The sequence below is a fragment of the Sabethes cyaneus genome, chromosome 2, assembly GCF_943734655.1.
Source record: "Sabethes cyaneus chromosome 2, idSabCyanKW18_F2, whole genome shotgun sequence".
NCBI lineage: Eukaryota > Metazoa > Arthropoda > Insecta > Diptera > Culicidae > Sabethes > Sabethes cyaneus.
This window is the reverse complement of record NC_071354.1, coordinates 35,616,793-35,639,004: the sequence shown is the minus strand read 5'-3', so window position 1 is coordinate 35,639,004 and position 22,212 is coordinate 35,616,793. Positions and strand designations below refer to the sequence as shown.

Sequence of the window (22,212 nt, the reverse complement as noted above, 5' to 3'; positions counted from 1 at the left end):
CTCCCGTGAGTTTCTCATCTGTTCTTTTTCCCGCGCAAGTTTATTCCCAAACTCAGGCGCAAGCGGAGTTTTAGTGCCCAATGCGGCTAGTTCTTGAACCCGCCGTGGTGCTTTTCCTGCCAGCAACGCGGAAATGTTCGTATATTTAATTTTCGTTATTCGAGCCGTAAGCCATGCAAAAAAGCAGTTTAATTGAGTTAATTTTTAATTTCGCTTTACCACTGGTGGCTGTTCTACTTTCTGACCAACGCGACTTATTTCACTTTGCATGGATTGATCGGGATTTACTCTTCCGGGTCCAAGGTAGAGCCAAAAATTCGTAACGTGAAGATAGGGTCGCTACATCCGCATTTCGGTTACAATTTGTTACAATAGTATGGCAAGTTTATGTACTGCCGTGAGTCAGTGGAATTCCTCCAACATTTTTCTCGAAAACCGAATTTTGCTGCGATCCCACTGGCCTTTACTTCGATGTTCTGCGAATTGTGTCATATGCCGCAAAATGAAACTGAAACTTCAACGTCATTCGATTCGACTTGACTAATGCCTAACGAAACGCGCAAGGTTAGTGCAAACTAAATTTGTTATATCACTTCACTTGCTTCGCAGAATAAGGCCCTTTGCGAAACACTGAGCTAATTATCGATAAACCAATCTATGGCTTGTGTGCCGGACTTCTTTATCTATTTCTAAGTGTTCTTGACTACTCAATGAATCGATCATTGGGGTTGTTTGAAAATTTCCCTGATTATTCCAGGTTTTTTCGGGTAATTTCAAATTCCTTCCCCTTCAAATTCCAGGTTTTTCAGGTTTTTCCAGGTAGTTGCCACCCTGGTGTAAACTGAATTTAAAATCAAAGTTGAAAACACATTGGATTTAGATTGGAGTTAAATTAGACATGATATTGGGCCCAAAATTGGACATTTAATTCAACCTGAAATCAAACTTGACCTTGGATACTAAATAAGACTTGAATTTGGAATAATTTGAACTTGAAATTTTGCTTCAAACTGATCATGGACTTGCAATTAGACAAAAAGTTTTACTAGAAATAAAAAAAATTGACATTTTTCATCGTTTTACCTTTGTTATATTATAACAAAGGTTTAAAAATTGCTCGAAAAACACGAAGTTGATCCGAGGCCCGGAGGGCCGAGTCACATATACCGATCGATAAGGTTCGACGAATTGAGCAATGTCTGTCTGTGTGTGTGTGTGTGTGTGTGTGTGTGTGTGTGTGTGTGTGTGACGCTTGACTTTAGTCGTCTGTTTCTCGGAGATGGTTAAACCGATTCGATTGCTATTACGCTTATTTGAAAGGTGTTATCACCTTGTAGATCACTATTGAACTGTTTTACGATCCGACATTTTGTTTAAAAGTTATAAGCAAAAATGTAAAAATTACGTGACATGATTTTCTCCGGAACCGCTCAACCGATTTCAACAATTTTAGTATCAAATGAAGGCTCTTGCTACTGCAAATTTTTTGGGAGAGTTTTATCGAAAACAATCGAGCGGTTCAAAAGTTATGCTTAAAAATGTGCTTTTTCAAGGTGTCAATTAGTCGAACGCTCAGAGATGGCCAAACCGATTTATGCGCTATTAGTCTCATTTGGTAGGTAATATAGCCTCGTAGAGCACTATTGATTTGTTTTTTGATTGAATGTTTAATTTGAAAGTTATGAGAAGTCGTGTACAGCATAATAAAAGTTACAATTATTTCTAACCATTTTAACCAGATAATTAATCAGATTTCAATTATTTTAGTATCAAACACGAGGCCTTAACGCTGTGAACATATCTGCTAAATCTTATTAGAATTGGCCTTACCAGTCAATTATTTGAAAAACATTGCTGAAATTATTTAAGCAAACTTTACTGATATGAACCAAATAGAAAAAAACGCGATCATGTGCTCTAGCGTAAAAATGCTTAATTTTCCAGGTGGTGTGTCTTTGGAAAAGTTATTTTTGTTAAAAAATCTGGCGCAACTTTTTACACTATTAGGGTGACCGTAAATCTACCTATTAGGGTGATACAATTTTTGTTTTTTTTAATGCGTCCAAAAAAGTACAGTGTCTCCACAAAAGTTATTGAACACAGAAAAATAAGCAACTTTGCTATACATAGTAACTATCTATCTCTTACTGGTTGCGAGCATCATTTTCGTCAAATTCGCTTATTTTCTTTTACTTATATCTTCGTAGATATTGAATTTAGAAAAAAACTCTTTTCTACATTTTAATGGGAAATCATCTGAGTAATCCGAAGAAAACATTAGTTTTTTTGCGGCAGCGCTGCCAAATACTTTTATTTTCGATCTGAAAACTAAATTTGTATTTTTCTCTCAATGAGTACAATTTGATCTCAAAAATTTCAACACCATCGTGTTCCTCAGACTTTTTTACATAAGAAGCATTGAATATCACGAGGTGTACCGTCTCGTTCTCGAGATACAGCGTTTTGAAACAAACAATTCCCAATTTTTCAAGTAAAATCATAAACAAAATAAAATTTCCTAGCAATAAGAAAATAACAAAAAAAAAGCAAAATTATTCTGGTTTAATCTAAAGCAACATTGCGCTGTTGTGGAAGCACATAAACAGTGTATAATACAAGTAAAGCTTGTTTTTGAGCGTCTTAGCAGAATACGCAAATTAAGTGGACGAAAAGTCAAACAAACAATTCCGAGATTCTCATACCTTCAACCATGTAAGATGGCTAGCAGCAGAGGTGACACAATGTCAACTGTGCAACAACAATACCATTCACTTGCGCAAAGCAAAATGCAAAAAAAATTATCAATGCCTAATTGCTTTTGTCGAAAATCTGTATTGTATTGACGAAATGAGCAGTATATATCATTGTTTAGGTTTCTATATAATTCATATGAAATAAATTAGTTCTTCGCCGGAGTAATACGCATCATTTAGCATCTTTCGATAAATCCCGTCATGAGTGGCCGCTAAATAATTGTAACCTAAATGTAAAATTTGTGTCGACCGCAGAATGTTGCGAAGAAAAGGAAATATTGAAGGATCGCTTCCTGTCAGCAGCATCTATTCATGGTATCCGATCTATGCATGCCGCAATTCCTGTTAGTACCAACTCTGTTATAATGAAAACGGTTTCCGAATCAAATTCAGGGACAAGCAGAAAAGGCACAAGGTAATAATTATTTGGAGAAATAAAAATATATTAATACTATTAATCTATACCTATAAAAAAGGATTTCTGCCTGTCTGTCTGTCCGTATGTTCCTTATAGAATCGAAAACTACTGAACCAATCGGCATGAAAATATGCATGTAGAGGTTTTTTGGGGCCAGGAAAGGTTTTAGTGATGGTTAGAAACCCCTCCCCCCACTAAGAGGGGGGGCTCCCATACAAATGAAACACAAATTTCTGCATAACTCGACAACTAATCAAGCAATTAGAACAAAATTTGGCATGCGGGTGTTTTCGGTGATAAGAATTTATTCTATGGTAAATTGAGACCCCTCCCCTCTTTATAAGGGGAATTATAACTCCTCTCCTCTTTAAAAGGGGGGGCTTCCATACAAATTTCCTCATAACTCAAGAACTAATCAAGCAAATGGAACCAAATTTGGCATGTGAAGGTTTTCGAGGGCAAGAATATTTTCTATAGTAAATTAGGACCCCTCCCCACTTTAAGAGGGGGGCTCCTGTACCAAAGAAACACAATTTTCCTCATAACTCGAGAAGTAATTGAGCAAATGGAACCAAATTTGGCACGCGGGTGTTTTTGGAGACGAAAAATTTTTCCATGATGAATTGGGACCCCTCCCCGTTTTAGGAGGGGGGGATCCTATACAAATGAAATACAAATTTCCTCATAACTCGAGAATTAATCAAGCAAATGGAACCAAATTTGGCATGTGAGTTTTCTAGGGCATGAGTGTTTTCTATGGTGAATTAGAACCCCTCCCCACTTTAAGAGGGGGGGGGGCTCCTATACAAACGAAATACAAATTTCCTCATAATTCGAGAACTAATCAAGCAAATGGAACCAAATTTGACACGTGGGTGTTTTTGGAGACCAAAATTGTTTCTATGATGAACTGGGACCCCTCCTCACTTTAGGAGGGGGGCTCCTATACAAATGAAATACAAATTTTCTCATAACTCGAGAGCTAATCAAGCAAATGAAACCAAATTTGGCATGTGAAAGTTTTCGAGGGCAAGAAGATTTTCTATAGTGAATTAAGCCTCTCCCAACCTTAAAAGGGGGGGCTCCTATACAAACGAAATACAAATTTCCTCATAACTCGAGAACTAATCAAGCAAATGGAACCAAATTTGGCACGTGGGTGTTTTTGGAGACAAAAAGTTTTTCTTTGATGAATTGGGACCCCTACCCACTTTAGAGGGGGGGCTCCTATACAAATGAAATTCAAATTTCCTGATAACTCGAGAACTAATCAAGCAAATAGAACCAAATTTGGCATGTGGAGGTTTCTGGAGGCAAAAATATTTTCTATGGTGAATTCGGACCCCTCCAAACTTTAAGAGGGGGTGCTTCTACACAAATGAAATACAAATTTCCTCAATTCGAGAACTAATCAAGCAAATGGAACCATATTTGGCATGTGGGTGTTTTTGGAGGCAACCATTTTTTTATGATGAATTAGGACCCCTTACCTTTTTAAGAGGGGGGGGCTCTCATACAAACGAAATACAAATTCCTCATAACTCTAGAACTAATCAAGCAAATGGAACCAAATTTATCATGTGGGTGTTTGTGTAGGCAAGAATATTTTCTATGGTAAATTTTCTATGGATTTCCTCACTTTAAGAGGGAGGGGGGCTCCTATACAAATGAAAAACAAATTTCCTCATAACTCGAGGACTAATCAAGCAAATGGAACCAAATTTGACATGTAAGTGGGTTTGGACGCAAAATTTTTTTCTATGGTGAATTGAGACTCCTCTCTTCTTTAGAAAGCGAGTTATGGCCCATCTCCCCTTTAAGAGGGTGGGCTTCCATACAAATGAAATGCAAATTTTCTCTTATCTCGAGAACTAATCAATCAAATGGAACGAAATTTGGCATGTGGGAGTTTTAGATGGCAGAAATTTTTTCTATGGTGAATTACGACCCCTTCCCCTTTTAAGAGGGGAGCTCCCATTCAAATGAAATTCAAATTTCCTTATAACTTGAGAACTAATCAAGCAAATGGAACCAAATTTGGCATGTGGGAGATTTTGGAGTCTTGAATTTATTTTACGATAGTTAGAGACCTCTCACCCCTGTGGTAGGGGGATATGGACTCTCATACAAATAAAACAGAAATTTTTGCGAAACTCAAAAACTAATCGAACTCGAGAAATTCGAGACTCTTCCATAAAACATTAGTCAATACAAGACCACAAAAACTATCTATAGTAACACTAGATCATTCACAACGAGACGGTCGCGAGTGTTGCCGGTGACCCGCCGTCGGAAGCGCCGCCCACTGGGGGGCTTGCAAAACTCGAGATTGTGACAAAGATCATCCGAGATTCATGATTTATGTACAACACAGGTTAATTTGTGGCAATACGAAGTTTGTCGGGTCAGCTAGTACTGATATAAAATATTGATATGAATTTATAATGTTCCAATACTAGTGAAAACTGTGAAGTTGGCATCACTGTTAGGAGATTATAATCTTGAATGAAAGAAAAATCGAAACTACAAAATAGTTCGAAAGCAGACATTTATGAAGCCTTCAAGTAGAAGGTGAAAAGCGTATCTGTTGAATTAAAACTAATAGTGGAATTTTATTGTGAAAATAGGTTTGACTTTTCTTTCACTCAACTTTCGTATTCTGCTGAGACGCTCAAAAACAAACTTTTGTTATATTATATAGTGTTTATGTGCTTTCACAACAGCGCAATGTTGCTTTAGATTAAACCAGATTAATTTTGCTTTTTTTTTGTTATTTGCATATTGCTAGGAAGTTTCATTTTGTTTACAGTTTTACATGAGAAATTGGGTATTGTTTGTTTCAAAACGCTATATCTCGAGAACGGGACGGAACACGTCGTAGTTTTGAGTGATTCTTATGTAAAAAAGTCTGAGGAACATGATGGTGTTGAAATTTTTGAGATCAAATTGTACTCATTGAGAGAAAAATACAAATTTAGTTTTCAGATCGAAAATAAAAGTATTTGGCAGCACTACCGCAAAAAATTAATTTTTTTTTTCAGATTCCTCAGATGATTTCCCATGAAAATGTAGAAAAGAGTTTTTTGCTAAATTGAATATTTACGAAGATATAAGCAAAAGAAAATAAGCGAATTTGACGAAAATGATGCTTTTTCTAATAAAAGGGGAGGTTTCCCAAAAATCGAGGGAAAGTCCAATCGGCACCAAACTTGGGATTTTTGCTTCTTGACCTAGAACGAACAATCTCTCCGAGTTTGGTAAAAATCCGAGAAGGTCGATTACAGGTGACTCGGACACTTGACGTGGAATGACCCATATGTATTGATGATAACTATCATAGTGTTATCAAAAAGTTGAGTTCCGAAGGCGTGTCGAATTCTAACTCAAATGACAAATGAGATGGTATAACAAAGGTTCCTTTCACCAATAGGTGGATTAAATAGGGTCTTTCTTCGCATTTCGCCGTTTTTTCGTATGTAGTTTTCGTGTATTTCTAATTCTTTTTCTCTTGTTTCCTTCTAGTATTCCGTCTTCATCTGTTCCATTTTCCTCTTATTGATGACCCATTTTCCAGTTTTTCTCTATTTTTATTCAGCATTTGGCTTCTCCGGTTTTTCTTTTTTTATATCCCGTTTAATCTCTTTTCCATTTTTCTCGTTTTCTGTTTTCTTTTTTTACCTAGCGTTATACACTCAAGTCGCTTTTTACGCGAAGGATACGTTCCGCGTAAATCAAAATCGCGTAAATTCCGTAGTTCGCGTAAATTCCGAAATTCGTGTTAAAAAACCACGTAAATTCCAAAATTCGCGTAAAAAACGAAAATTCGTATAAAAAAATTTCGTGGATTTGAACGTTTCGTGAAAAAATAGACTAATTGAGCACATACGCGTAAATTCCGAAAATCGCGTAAAAAAACCGCGTTAATTCCGAAATTCGCGTAAAAAACCACGTAAATTCCGAAATTCGCGTAAAAAACAAATGGCGTAAAAAAACCGCGTAAAAAGCGACATTTTTCGTCTTTTTTCTTTCGCTTTTCTTCGTTTCTAGGTCCGCTTTTTATCTATTCCTATTTCGTTTTTTGTCACTTTCCATTTTTCTTTCGTTATTTTCGGTCTTATTTTCTTTGTCACTTTTTAACTCCTTTTCTATCCCGTTATTCGTTCGTTCTTCGTTCATCTGTTCCGTTCTTTGCCTTATTATGTCCTGCTTTTCCATTTTATTATTTTGTCTTCCGTTTACATTTCCCCCTTCCCCCCTTCCCTCATTTTATTCTCTTTTTGGTTTCGTTTTTCCTTTTTTTTGTTCTTGTAGCTCCATTCGGGTGCTCCCGTATTTTTTCCTTGTTTCTCTTTTCTATTCCTTCTGTTTTCTTCTTCTCCCTTTTTTCATTTTTTCTGTTCGTTCACCTTTTCTGTCCAGTTTATTCTCATTTTCTTACTCGTTTTTTCAATTTCTTTTGGATTCTTCTTTCTTTTTCTTAGGTTCTTTATCTTTTTCTGTCCAGTCGCCTTGTTTTTTTTCTGTTTTTCTCTCAAGTTTTCTTTTTCATTTTTTTTGCTCGTTTTATGTTTTTTTCCCTCACATTCTATCACGGTTTTTCGTTCGTTTTTTTTCCATGACAGTTTTTATTCTTTTCTTTCTCATGTTTTTTGACCCATTTTTCCAGTTTTTTTACGTTTTCCTTCGTGCTCTTTTTCGTTTTTACGCAATCGATACTTATCACAAAAATAGTTGATGATTAAAATAAAAACTGCGAACTTATGGGTTACAGAAATTACTTGGTTTTACAGAGAAGGTGGGGCACGTGCCCCAGCGTGTCCCAGCCTGGGCACATCAGTTGGTTTACAGCATGTTGTACCAATTTCTGGCAATAACGAAACGGGAATTGTTTCAAATTGCTAAATGTTATTGTGCGTAAAACGGTTGCAAAACTGGCATAAATTATGTTTTAAACCAGAGACTAATCTTCCCTCTGACTGTTGTGTTTCGAATCATTAAAGGTTCGGACGTATTAACAAACAAAACACTAAAAAAATTAAAAATGATGTTGGTTTGTCCTAATTTTAATCCGAAGTCAATGGAAAATATCCGAATCCGAAGTTTGACAGGAACCCGTGTCGGGTTAAATTTATCACCGCAGGAAGTAGATGCATTCCCAATATATGTACAAGGAAGAACACCGATGAAATCCCGTGCGACAGTACTGATTATGCCCCATAAAGGAAAGAACATTTGGAATGGTCATCATTGAGTGGTTATAACCATACGTTCTTGAATCTGAATGGCATTTAGAGAACAGAACAAGGGACAAGCAACATTCTTCGCGCAATGCATTCCAGTCGTTATTGCTTGTAGAAGTACCATGCATTATTTACAGATTCAAGTGATTAGTCCTGGTCCTGCCACTTAATTGATTGGTAACTTGATCTAGTATTTATGGCACGGATCGGAGGAAAATACCGGTCAACAAAACATTTACGTCGTGCATTTGAATCGTTACAACGATTGAGTGTAAAGTTGAATTGTTTAAAAAGTTTCAAACATTTTTAAATATTTCCAAGCTTGTAAAGGAAAATAATTTCACGTTTTGTAGTTTAATATTTGAAAAGCTTGATAGCTTTTAAGCAGTAATCCTTCAGCTAAGGAAACCACATTGTAACAATAACGCTTCAGAAAATAATCATTGCTCTACCTACATATATGGCTAAGGCTACTTCAGATGGCTTCCAACTTCCCGCAGAGGTGAAAACTTTTCAATGAATGGAACCACTTCTGAAATTCCCATTTGTTTACATTCGGATCATGCGCTCTGCTCTGTCTTGCGACGAAATAAACACAGTCGAGAGCCAGCTCTGGTTGGCAGCAGTGAAACAAACCCCCTCGCAGTTCTAACTAACAACCAACGGCAGGCAGAACAGATAGAGAACCGTTTCACCGTCCGTTTCAGTTCCGTCACTTCTTATTGTCTCACGTTCTGTCGATGCAACGCGGCGACCTTTTCCCAATACGCAACATGGGAGGAAAATTTTTCTAGATCCCACCCCAACACGACTCGACTCATCCCTCGGTCGTAACTAGGTGAAATACCGACGATTGAAAACAAAAAAAAACGAAAGAAAACGGCTCTTCTTGTTTACACCGCGCACATCCTTGCACATTCCAATTCGAAGAAAGATAGATGATCTCTCATTTCAGCGACCCGTTGTTGGTTGCCGCGGATTCAGCAGAAATCGATTCTCGTCAAATGCGCGTCTTGCGATGTCCAACAACATGAAATGTAGGTACCACCAGTTCAGTTCAGTTCAGTTCAGTGCCAAAGATGGAGGAGAGCGCCCCGGCACGGGAGAACATAATCGCTTAAATAAGAATTCATGCTGGTGGTGAGCGAGCATACCCGAGCAGGTCTATTCTGTTTTCGGTTGGCTTTACCTATCATCTTTATTTCATCTCTGTTTTATCGCCTCGCCGGGAGTACACCGGGAGAGGAAACACAGGAAAAGGGAAACCGGTTTTCGCGAGTCAAGCATACATATCATGGCAGAAGCTAGAGCATAGCATAAGCATAGCGGTAGTTTCGGCGACCTGATAGCGAACGATGGTGTGGCGACGCGGTGAAGGAAAATTGTGGAAACGTCGAAGACGCGGGTATGGTATATCACTCGACATGGAACATACGAGCAGCAAGTGGAGTGCAGCATCAAGCAGCATAATCATGCTATTCGGGATGAACATTTTATGTGCGTTAAGTATGTCGTCGTATGATAGCATACTACCGTAAGCTATGTGCATCCGAAGGTAAGTATTACGTTTAAGACGGTAGAATGACCAAAATTGAGGCAGGACGCTGTTCATAACGCGTACAACAGATAATCAGCAACTGTAATCAGTATGTCTCCATTTAAGGCAAGTAATTGGCAGTAAATTCTTAACATATCACAATTAGATTCCTTTCCACACATAACTACCCATCGCATGATGACTTAATTTTGATTGAGATTGAGAAAGGAATTCTAGAGCGTCTAGACATGTTCAATGACAATACGCAGCAAAATACTTACGAAGGGTGGAGTCACTGCAATCATAAATGCGAACATTATCAATAACTAATGGGTCCTTAAAATAGAAGTATCAAATTAAGAAAATGGTTTCAAATGACACCGATTACTTTTATTTAATTATTTAATTATAGATTTACTATGGACCACTGGCGTGGCCAGACAAAACTAGAATTCTGATCTTGACGATTGAACTCAAAAGGTAAGAGTCAAAAGTCGAAGACTAAAACTTAAGTCAAAATTCAAAAGGCAAAAGTTAAAATATATAAAAAGTCAAGTCAAATCAAAATTTCAAAAAGAAAGTCAGAAATTATATGACAAAAGTTAAAACTCAAAAGTCAAAAACAAATTGTTAAAAGAAAATCGAAAGTCAAATGCAAAATTTGTAAGTTAAAAGTTGAACGTTAAAATTCGAAAGTCCACGGTCGAAGGTTAACAATCAAAAGTCAAAAAGCAAACTGTAAAAAAAACAAAATTGAGAATCCCATAAAACTTAAAAGTCTAAAAAAACGACATGCAAAAGTCAATTTTCGAAGCACAGACATCAAAATTGGAAATAAACTGAACTTGAAATTGGACTTTAGATCTGACTTGAAATTTAACATGAAATAAGATGCGAGAGCTTACGTGAAATTAGGTTGAAAATCGGATTTTAATTTAAGCAGAAGTTTTACACGAAATCGGTTTTAAATTGTACATATTTCAATTGAACCTGAAATTGAACTCAAAAAAATCGGAGTTGATATTGGACGTGAAAATAGATATGAAAGTAGACTGAAGTCAGACTTAAAGTTGGACTTAAATTTAGATTAATTTGAGCTTGAAGCTTTAATTTGATTTCAACTGCAATTTGGACCTAAAACCAGATTGAAATTTGGAATTGAATTGGGACTTAAACTAGTCTTGAAAGTAAACTTGAAATTGCATTTGAAAATGGATGTAAATTTTACATGACCATATTTTAGATTTTAAATTGGACTTGCAAAGGATTGGACTTGCTGGAAAGTAGACTTGAAATTAGACATGAAATCAATATTAATATTCCTTTTCCTTTTTTTTCCTTTTTTCGGGTTATCCAACTGGTCGCTTAATAGCGTATAAAACTCTGCGCTGGGCCCTTTTGTTATACCAACAAAGTGTCAAGGAGACCTCAAACATCAGTTCTACCTGACAAGACAGGCACTGTCGCCCACTAAAACACAGGTAGAGCCCCAAGCATAGCCGTCACGCCTATACCCGCAGGCGGAGGCGTTTCGGCCCTGCGCGGACTCCACGAACTGACTCTAAGATCTCTTTGCCAAGGGCCGGAATGTCATATTTTAAATATAATGATGATGATGACGATGATGATGATAATGATGATGATGAGAAGAAAAATAATAGATCGAATTTGTAAATGTGCTTTGGACTTTTTGTACCACTCGAGTTGCAATATGTGGTATAGTGAAGAAGTGGAGGATTCGTCAGCCCCGCCCGACACCGGTCTTCAACCGCGCGCCCGCTTTCAGTTTTCCAACACAAACAACCACAAATGCACCAATAGGTAAGACAAATTTCGGAGCATTAGTGGTTATCAACTTATCAGGGCAAATTTAATCTTTCATCCCCTTAGCATTCACAGTGCATTCCCACGATACAAAGTAAATTGAGCGCAGCACAAGCTGGACGTTCGCGGTAGTCGACAGAAGCTTCAAAATATAGAGACTCGCCCGCCTTCCAACCCTCGAGACCAAAGTGCTGTAAAGCTCTGGGCTTAAACGTCTCTTTAAGACTCGACCCCTTCCCATCGACAGAGCCCGCGGGCGGCCATCAGAGCTCAGGACAGCCACGGGGCCAGTGCAAAAATCCTACTCTATCTAGCAGCACCGCCTAGTCGTATTTCCAGGTTTCATATTTTACTAAGACGCTCCACAAACTTCAGTTGAAATGCAGCCTGAGCAGGTAAATCTGAAATCATTGCATCTATCAGATTTCTATCTTCCTGCTTGCTGCTAAACTGTTTTTAAAGTTACCGTTCTGATTCAAACTTCGAACACTTAAGCCATGCTGAAACTTTCTTTAAAGTAAAATGTTCGGAAACATCTTTATTCTACCCCCATGAATGGTTCAACAGCATGACAATTTATTTTCAAGGGAAAATTTTAAAAATGAGGATAAAATGTTATTTTATAATGAAAAAACTAAAAAGTTACAGTTCGGTTTTGATTCAAACTTCGAACACTTTCATGGTCGACATCTAAAGCTCGAATATTTCAGTCTCAGACATCGGACACTTGTATTACCGTCAAACAGGGTAACTTGCAACAGCGGGGTAACATGCAACAACGCTATATCGATCCAATTTATTGTACTTTTAGATCTGTTACTTCAATTTTTGATCTATATCAGTCACTGAATCTTATTGTTAACAATTCAAAGAAACCTTAGATACTGCTATGTTGATTTTTTGCTGTTTTGGTGATTTTTAAAAAATCCCACAATATGCTGCCAAATTCATCGTCAATTTTTCGTCCGTAAAACGTTTGTGTCGCCCACAAACAATTCAAATAAAAGAAGCCTAACATATATTTTTATAGTACAATGAATAAGGAAACAAAATAATTGATTCATGATGACTAGTTTTGTTTATCCTGCTTGTTCCCACATTATTCGTAAAACAAGTTCTTAAACGGGGTAACTTGCAACAGCTGGTAGATATAAAAAGCTGTGTTCCGTTAACTGCACGAGGCAAGTTATCATTCATTTTGCATCAAGCAATACTAAAGCACACCTGAAGAGTGTAAGAGTGTAGGATATACTGAAAATGGCCATAGAAGAGGTCAAAAAGAAAATATCCTCACTGAGAGAAATCGACCAGCAATATGATAGTGTCTAATTACGATCACTCGTAACGTAATGAACGTTCATATATTACGTAATCAAGATATCTATGATTTTTAACTCCCCCGCTCCATTTCGTGACGGAATATACGACGTGTAATGCGTTGTCACACAACTACCGTTCCCCTAAGTGCGTTACGTAATATGTGAATGGTCCTTAAAGAAGGCAGCTCTATTACATCCAGGCACGGAATATCAACTGCATGAATAATATAAAAAGTTTAATTCGAAATTAAATTATAATTCGAAATTGTAGACAAGTTAGATTAAAACTTCTCGGTCGGTGGTTTCTACAGTAGGTTGAGGAAGAGGCACAATTTGTGTCTAAAAAGAGCCCAACCCATGTCGCTACGGTTAATAAAGGGGGTTGTGCCGACTTCTTTTCTAAAGCGCCTCTATGGTTCAAAGGTACACGGGTACCAGCGAGCCACACGCCCTGGCAGGTGTTGTGGGTTCAAATCCGGTTATAATCTCTGATTATAGCTTGGTTCGACCCATGCACCTTCCAGCATTGGACAAAAGATAGGAGTCACAACGACAACTTGTTGAGCGTAGCTACCCATTACCCCCCCCCCCCCCCTTCCTTTCCACTCTTTCTCTCCATTCTCAAAAAAAAAAATCCTTCATTACTTTCCCTTACCGTCTCTACATCAATTGTAGAATCATTGTTTCAAAAAAATATTACCGTCATCCGGGGCGAGATTGTGCCAAAAAAGCATATGGTTTTGTTCTTTAGCTCAGTACACACACAATTTAAGAACTAAGTTGATTTCAAACCTGTCAAAATATACTAAATTGTTTAATTAACAAATACCACAGAGATGGTTTAGATACAATGAAACCTAATTTCACTGGAAGTGCATGAACTTTGGCACAATCTCACCCCTTCTAGGGGGTGACATTGTGCCAAAAACATAAAGTAAGGCTAAAAACCTAAACAATGAACATTCGCATGTTTATAAACAATACCCATAAATGGACTATTAGGGGCAAGGGGTTGGTCAAAAACAACGCATCATACAAAACGTGTGAACGAAAATAACCCGGGGAGGTCTAAAATAACTAAAAACGAGTTCGTAGTCAATGGACAGCCTTTATATATCCAGTAGCGTTTCTAGGGTTAACAAGGGGGAGATGTATGGAGGGTGTACCTATTTGATCATTTAACAAAAGTAACCATTACTTCGTTCGAGAAACCGCGGCCGCAGAACATGTGGCCCATACCACCCCCCCCCCCCTCCTTAAAACTGGCAGTTTATACACGGTATAATATATTCGTCTTATATTAGAGTGTTTATTTAAAGTATCTGAAATTTGCAGAGAAAAATAAAAATTAGTTTTAATTATTTAGCAGACCTATGTTTGCTCCAAAATGGATGATGCAATCTAATCTGTCAAAATATTGTGCTCAGTAGTAAAGAATGTGAGTGTACTGACGTATTTTTGTTGTATATGTGAAATCCACAAATTGAATCGATCATTATGATTGTGCCAAGCTCACCCCCGTGAAACTCGAAAAGTACAAAGTTTCGAAAAATGTTATTTTCGTAATCAAAACTTATCCAACGCATAATAACCTTTCAATACATTGTACATGATTAGTTTATATACCTTCAAAATAGCAAGTTGATGCGATTTCTTGTTTGGGTTGGTTTACGCGAGACATTTTTTACAAGCGTTATTTCCGAGTATTTTTGAACGCGAACTTTGAAACTCTGTTTAGGCTAAATGGTTTGTTAATATTATCTGTGTTCCATTCTAAGTTATGGATAAATATGTTATGTTCATCATCATTTTGAATTTGGGTCACCAGTTTCTATAGTTATAATAAATTTTCACAAATAAACATTTTTGGTTTTTGGCACAATCTCACCCTGGATGGCGGTACTCTCCCAACTTTTACGCCGTCGATTATCACCATTTGCAAAGGAGTTCGTAGGGCAATATCAAGTGGAATTCATGGGTGCCCATGCCACCACGGGTCAGATTTTCGCACTTCGAAACGCTTTCCACAGTTTTCAGCTTTCGAAACGGTTGCCTTCATGATAACTTTTCTCAGATGTTCCACAGTGTTCCGCCCTAAGTTGTACATGATAGACTACAGCATAAATTGATTCACAAAAAATAAGTGAGATTAGCTGCTCTCCCCCGAGTTACACTCCCTTAAAGATTACATGTAAAAATTAAAAAACCAGTGACAGCTGCTAAAGGGAAAAAGATAGAGCTCTACTGTCTTCGACGAAAACATGCAATTTAATGTAATTAATAATTTCTTAGAACATGTGAAAAGCATACGAAGCGTTTTTAAAGAGCTAGATCGTAAAAACTGTTTTGAAGGGTGTCCCTAAGAGTTTGGCTCTATAACTTCTTTCATGTAAAAGATAGAAATCTTCAGTATTCAACAAAGTTTTTCAAAAATAGTTTAGCTACAACTTTTCTGTAGATAACAATCATTTCTGACTTAAAATAGAGAAAATATTTTTTGTATCTGATTAGGGACACCCTAATGTCCGAATATTTTTTCACTATTAGAAAGTGCTTTATAAATGAAGAAACTTTTCTGAAGTAACTATTATGCTATATCTTAAGGTTTCGATGCTATTACTTATGTCTCACTATTTTTGAAGCCGTCCCACTGTGCGGCGGGGCGCGCAGCGAGCAAGATGGATCGATCAAGTGGAAGGCGACCTGCGGATCCTACGTAGACTACGTGGCTGGCGAATTGCGGCCATGGACCGAGTGGAATGGAGACGACTTCTTCGTACAGCAGAGGAAACCACGGCCTGGAGCCGATTAAAAAAAAAGTTCCATATCACATTCAATTCCATATCTCATTTTAAGTCAAATTTTTAGTTTAGTTCAATTTTAGGTCCAATCTTGAATAAACCTTCAAGTCGAATCGAACCCCAAATTCAAATTATAATTTTATATTAAGTCTAATTTTAAGTCAAATGTCAAATCCAATTGAAAGTCCACGGGTTGGTTTCATGTTGGGGCACAGTTACCCTCTATAAATTTTTTATTGTAAAAAAGTCTTCATAATGGGACTGGGAGGTCCGAAATTTTATACCTAATCAGCCAGAATTTTCGCAAGGGTGGGGAACGCAACTAGGAAGAAGCACCCAGCGTAGCTCTAGCCATCTCAAGTCCCCACCTAGCGCCTCCCCGTGGCCGTACCTGGAAATACCCCAATTTGCATAATTGAGTACCCAAGCCAGGAGGTGCGGAGTCGTGTGGTTTTCAGTTCCAGATCTTTCATCTGTAGTTTTAGGCAACCGTTGAACCACACGGCTTTATTTTTAAGTGTTATGTTAACATTTTCGGTAGTTGGTCTCTTTATTTTCGTGAAATAAGGCGCTATATCTTTGACCTAAATGCCATTAGTTCATCCCCGAGGGTCCGTAGTATCACTTAACTTTTATCAGCAAAGATACTCCCAACGATTGTATTGTAAATATATTATATAAATAGCGTTTTATACGGGAGGTCGACGCTTTCTTCCTTTCCCTTAATTTCAAGGAGTTGAATGGAATTAGGTATTGTTTCTGGACCCATTTTATTCTCCCTGCGATATATGCTGCGCAGTTGGCCTTACCGTTGACAAGAAAATTGATTAATTCCAATAATCGCCATCTTCCGGGATGGTTTCAAGAATTGGCTACGTTACTTTGAGATTAGATTATATTAGATTATCGACCGGAATTTTCACAGCAGGACCTACAATCGCTACAATTACTCGATAATTTTTGGGCCAAAACGTGCTTATGAATAGTCGTAGTCGACGCTTGTTTTCTGGTTGTCTCATGCACTACTTGTTCGTTAACTTCAAAGTTGCGTATGATGCCATCGACCGTGAAAGCTATGAAAAATCATGGACCAGGCAGCTCCCCGGAAAGTTCATCAGACCGATTAAATCTACAATGGATTGTAGATTGTTTTCACACAGAGAATTTCGTCAAGATGATTGTTTAACGTCTGTTGTTCAACATGAAATCGAGGTAGTTGAATTTGTCTACATGGGCTGGTGACGGCCAACAGACATCAACCGCGAAATTCGGATGCGTATTACGAGCGGATGTCGTACTTACTCTTGACAAGCAGTTGTGGTCGAACAGACTAAGCCTCCGTACAAGACGCTCATTAGACCGGTTGTTCTCTACGGGCACGAAACGAGAGCAATGCTCGAGGAGGACCTAAGAGTGTTCACTGTTTTCAAGAGACGATTGCCAACAAAAAATGATCGTCAGTGGAGGCGTACAGAAGAATGGAATATGGAGGCAGAGCTCTACGGTGAACTCAGTATTCTAAGGTGACTAAAGCTGGACGGATACGGTGGCAAGAATACCAATTACCGTACGAAGATGTTTGCTTCAAATCACTTGAGAAATAGACGACCAGTTCGCGACCAGTAGCATAGCGGACAAGATGGTTAGACCAGGTGGAGCGAGATCTATAATTTCCAAGGAATTGGAGGAATTTTCTTTATTAGACATTGTCTTAGAACGAGAAGCCAATTAAATAAGTAAGTGTGAAAATAAAATTTAGTTTTATGTTTCTAGAGCAGTTCTCGATTGTAGATGGACTTTTCACGTCGAAAAAGAAAACTGTGTTAAAATTATAAGTTCCAATCTCATTCAAGAAGAATAAATTTTACACTATCTTGTACAGCGTTGGATCAGACTAGACGCTCCGAAACATCTAATGATTCCATAGTTAATCTACCAGCCAAAATGACCAAATATGTACTTTGTCGCTACATGCTGATCGTGTTGGTTGTTGAGTCAACTATGAAACCAGTCGCAGACTCGTAAACGGCACTATTTGGGAGCTAAAAACGGTCATATAAAGCAACCAGGTGTTCTTTTACTCTTAAAAGAACTGTCCCTGGTAGCAAGCGGCCCCACGAAAGATGATCACGGACTTTGGTGCCGTCTGCCGTGACTAGAATTTGGGGCTGGTCACTCGCAACACATTAGTAGCGGGACCTCAGATTCGTCAATCGGGTTGTTGAACCACGATTAGTAGTTGTGATGCGTTCCGAATAGCGGATAGTTTACTACCGGGGCTTTTGGGCCTTCGCGTTCAGGGGGGCGGTTAGTTCTTTCAAGTACGCTGAAGAGAACTGCGTTTATGTCCTTGCCAACAGTCTACGTACTCCCAATCGGATCGAAAGTTAGCACAACTAATAGCTTGATGGTTGATCGTCAGGTTAGAATATAGTGCGTTATAATGGATAAGGCACAGAGAAAAATCATAAAACTATTGCATTCGTAATATACTCAAGTCGCTTTTTACGCGAAGGATACGTCCCGCGTAAATCAAAACCGCGTAAATTCCGAATTTCGCGTAAAAAACCGCGTAAATTTCAAAATTTGCGTAAAAAAAGTCGCGTAAACTACGTCTAGGACTACGTAAGTCTCTTTGTAGTAATAGTAGCATGTATTCATGCTTGTAATCATTCGATTCTTTATGTATACATGCTATATGCAACATATATACATGCTACATGCGTTGTATGTAACATTTATCAAAGTAGTAACATTGCATACGTTCAATTCTCAAAAGATTGTGCATTTGAAAACAATTTAACAAAATCAAGAACACAAGCTATTACTTTCCTGTTACCTTACTGAAATTAAAGATTTTTTTTATTACCCATGGTTTCCCACGTTGAAGGGATTTTACCAATTCAATCCTATTTTATCAACAGCACATCTCTTCACTACACTTCTAATGAAACGGTAAGCATGCGCTTTCTCATACAGAGTCGTAATATAACCGAACACTACAGCTGTAGCACATTTTTCCAACACAGATATCAAATTTGCCGAGGTTTAATCGTCTCGCAGTAAAGAATTTGCGATCTGTTGGGACAGCGAACTTGTGTCATTTTTTCTGGCACACTTCCCTAACACAGACATCAGATTGGACTAGGTTTAATCGCGTTCGTAAGAAATCTGTTGGCACGAGGGGCTTTGTCACTCTCTCTGGCGTACTTCCCAAGCAAGAACATCAAAATGGTCTAGGTTGAACCGCGGTGTAAAGAAATCTTGTTGAAATAAGGAAACTTTGTCACTTGTTTTGGCTTACTTCCCAAGCACAGATATCGAATTGGTATAGGTTTAGATCATCGTAAAGAATCTTCCAATCCAACCAATCACGAAGCGAGAATTCTGGTAAAACATAGGTTCATTATTTTCAATTTTTCAATAGTTCAACATCAAGAATCCATACTTTTCTTCATTTGGGTCAATTCTTAGAAGATTTTCCAATCGATTGGTGTAAGAATATTGAAAATCGATCGGAAAACCGCTGAGCTATTAGCGCTCAAAACCTTTCATTTTTCGTGACGCTCGCATTTTTCGACTTTTTGGAATGACACCCTATCTCAAAACTTGCCATAAGACGTAGTCCTACGTCAAAAGCGACTTCAGTGTATTAAAATAGGACGCCTATCTATTACTCAAGGTATTTTATGTACCTTAGGACCTTCTCCTTATTTGAACAAGCTATCGTTTCGTTGTTAGAATCTCTGTTTAGTATGTTGTCAAACAAAATCTCTGCTGAACCGTTAACAAAAGAGTTACTATCAACAAAAATATGTTTTCAATGGTTTTAGAGTCGATCAAATCAAGTGTTCATGAGCTGATGCTGCTATAAAATATGACGGGGCGACATAAAATTCATAGATTGATTAGTCCGTAAAACTGGCAGAGATGTGCCTTGCTCGGTTAGTCGTAAAAATGTTCAACTTCTATTTTAATCCGCTTAAAAGTTAGAGCTTGAGTTTCTCTCTATGAGGAAAACACATAATCGGTATCAGGTAAGTTTCGCGCAAATTTCGAAGTAGCATAAAAATCTAGCCTAGTGTAAATGAGATTGTTAAGAAAAAGGGATAATATCGGATGTAGTCTTTTGTCAACATTGATCAACCATTGACAAGTTTGTTGGGCTGGAGGTGGTATTTTTCATAAATAGATTAACGATAGAGTCGTAAGAATCAGTGCCTTCTTTGATAGTGAAAACGAACACGTGCTAGATTGAGTGTTGCATGACTTCGCGTTCAATTTGCGCCAGTCAAGCTGAGCTATGGCCGTCCAATTTGTCTCGACGCTCTAACGTAAATCATGGCGTAAATTTAGATTTTGGAATGACAGCCAATATAATGCAGCAAGACGGTAACGCTACGTCAGGCAAACTACATATTTTTAGAAATTTTAGATAACCCTTTAGACTAACACAACTCATCCATCTAGATCATATTAATAAATTTTTGGTTTATCGAACTTACCTAACATATTCTAAATGGGATAACGTAGTGACGAAATCTTTTCAGATGTTACGAAGTACACAAAGTTTTGCTCCGCGTCTTTTCTTAGGGTATTTCCTGCTTTTCTATCTATACAGTTACAGTGTCTTTTGCGACGGTTGCGTAGTTTTGAAGCAAATTCAGTAGGAATGATCTGTCCTACGACCAGTGACTACGAGACGTTAATTTTCCTTGGATGGCAAGCTGACGAACACGAGCCACCGTATGCACGGCTTGAGTAGAAGTAGCACCAGCAGTAGTAACGATAGTTGATATTATAGCGAAAGGAACACTCCAGTCTCACCGGACTCCGGTTCATCTTATTACTCTAATTAACTGTACAACTTCGGCAAACACAAGAAATTAGGAAGCGAAAGCTGTGAACACTGGATGATCTCGTTTTTTTCTCTCGTTTTACACCTGCGTTAGTCTGTTTTTTTCATCACTTCTGTGCCATACTCCGATTCGCGGAAAGCTTTTCTGTCAAATAAAAAAAAACAGCACAACGTTTAGTTTAAATCCACTCTCTAGCACACTTCACAATTCGACGTTTGCGTTGTATGTTGTAATTACGTGGTTATTAAATCTGCCAGAAACATTATTGCACTTTTGGAATTTTTTTCTTCAACTTTTATTGGTTCCTGTTTTTTTTTTAAAGTATATCAACTGCTTTTTACGAGCTGTCCTCTAATTTCAATTATAACAACACTGCTGTATTGAACATCGAGCTAGATTCAAGATGCGGCAGCGAAAACCGAAAACAGCAGCCATTATCAAGCATAATCCGCGCCGCGAAAAATTTGAGCTGGCGACGAGAGTCGCAGCAATCAAAAAGGAGGAAAATGCCGTAAACCAAAAAGATGAAAAAGATACACAGCAACCAGCCGAGAAACAAAAAAAAATAAAACTATAATATGGGAGACAGTGGTTTGAGTGTGAAAAAAGAAAACGCAAACGCTCACCACTAAAAAAGAGCAGGAGTCAGACAGAGTTGCCCGCCAGGTGAATAAATTTGATGCGGAATGATTTCTAAAAAAATCGTAATTTAAATCTAGAGAATGTTTTATAAAAGTCGGTTTAAAGATACCGAACACCAAAGAAGGCGTAAAAAACAGCAGCAATAATCACACAGATACATCGGCAAAGTTATGGTCGGTCGCTGTTATCAACGCAATTCACATCGACAAGTTGTTCGGGGTAATGTCAATATTAGTGCTCTTGGTTACTCTTGGTGTTCAATTGTAGGTAGCTTGGCAACCCTGGCCTGCACTGCACTGACTGGACATTGATTTCAGCGCTCATCAATGCCGTAGGGGAAGGACGGTAAAGACGGACACCCTAAGAGCAGCTCCAGGTGAAATGAGCAAAACGAATTCAACTCGACCCACTCCAATGTGAATGAAACTTTCAAACTTTGTCTTCAGGCCTCACGAGGACACCCAACCGTATTATTCTTCAGAATTTGAATTTCGCTACAATCAATCGTTTTCGATCTACATCTAAAAAAAATTTCTGATGAAAAATCCATGTGCCTTTTTTAGGCAATAGTCGAGGGGCAAGACACTGTCGAAAATATATTACTTTTCCCTATGGAAATATTTTTCCAACCTTAATATATTGACCTTTCCCACCCATAATATAACCGAAAGCCCTATAAAGTTACATTTATTTAAACATTTATAGGGTTTTAATAGAGCCTAATATATTAATATTATGATAATATTATGAAGTGTCTTGCCCCTCGGCAATAGTCTAATTCGGAATTGGCAGTTAACGTGTGAAAAAAATTACTTCCTA

The 22,212-nt window shown here is 37.9% G+C and overlaps 1 protein-coding gene across 1 annotated transcript in view; it reads right to left on the bottom strand.

Moving 5' to 3' along the window:
• Positions 1-22,212, bottom strand: part of LOC128734218 (LIM domain-binding protein 2-like) — a 37,155-nt gene that overhangs the window by 13,108 nt on the left and 1,835 nt on the right. Inside the window, 1 exon segment of the mRNA XM_053828282.1 lies at positions 20,398-20,895. Within this exon segment, the coding sequence (XP_053684257.1) occupies positions 20,398-20,404 (7 nt within the window). The 5' untranslated portion in view covers positions 20,405-20,895.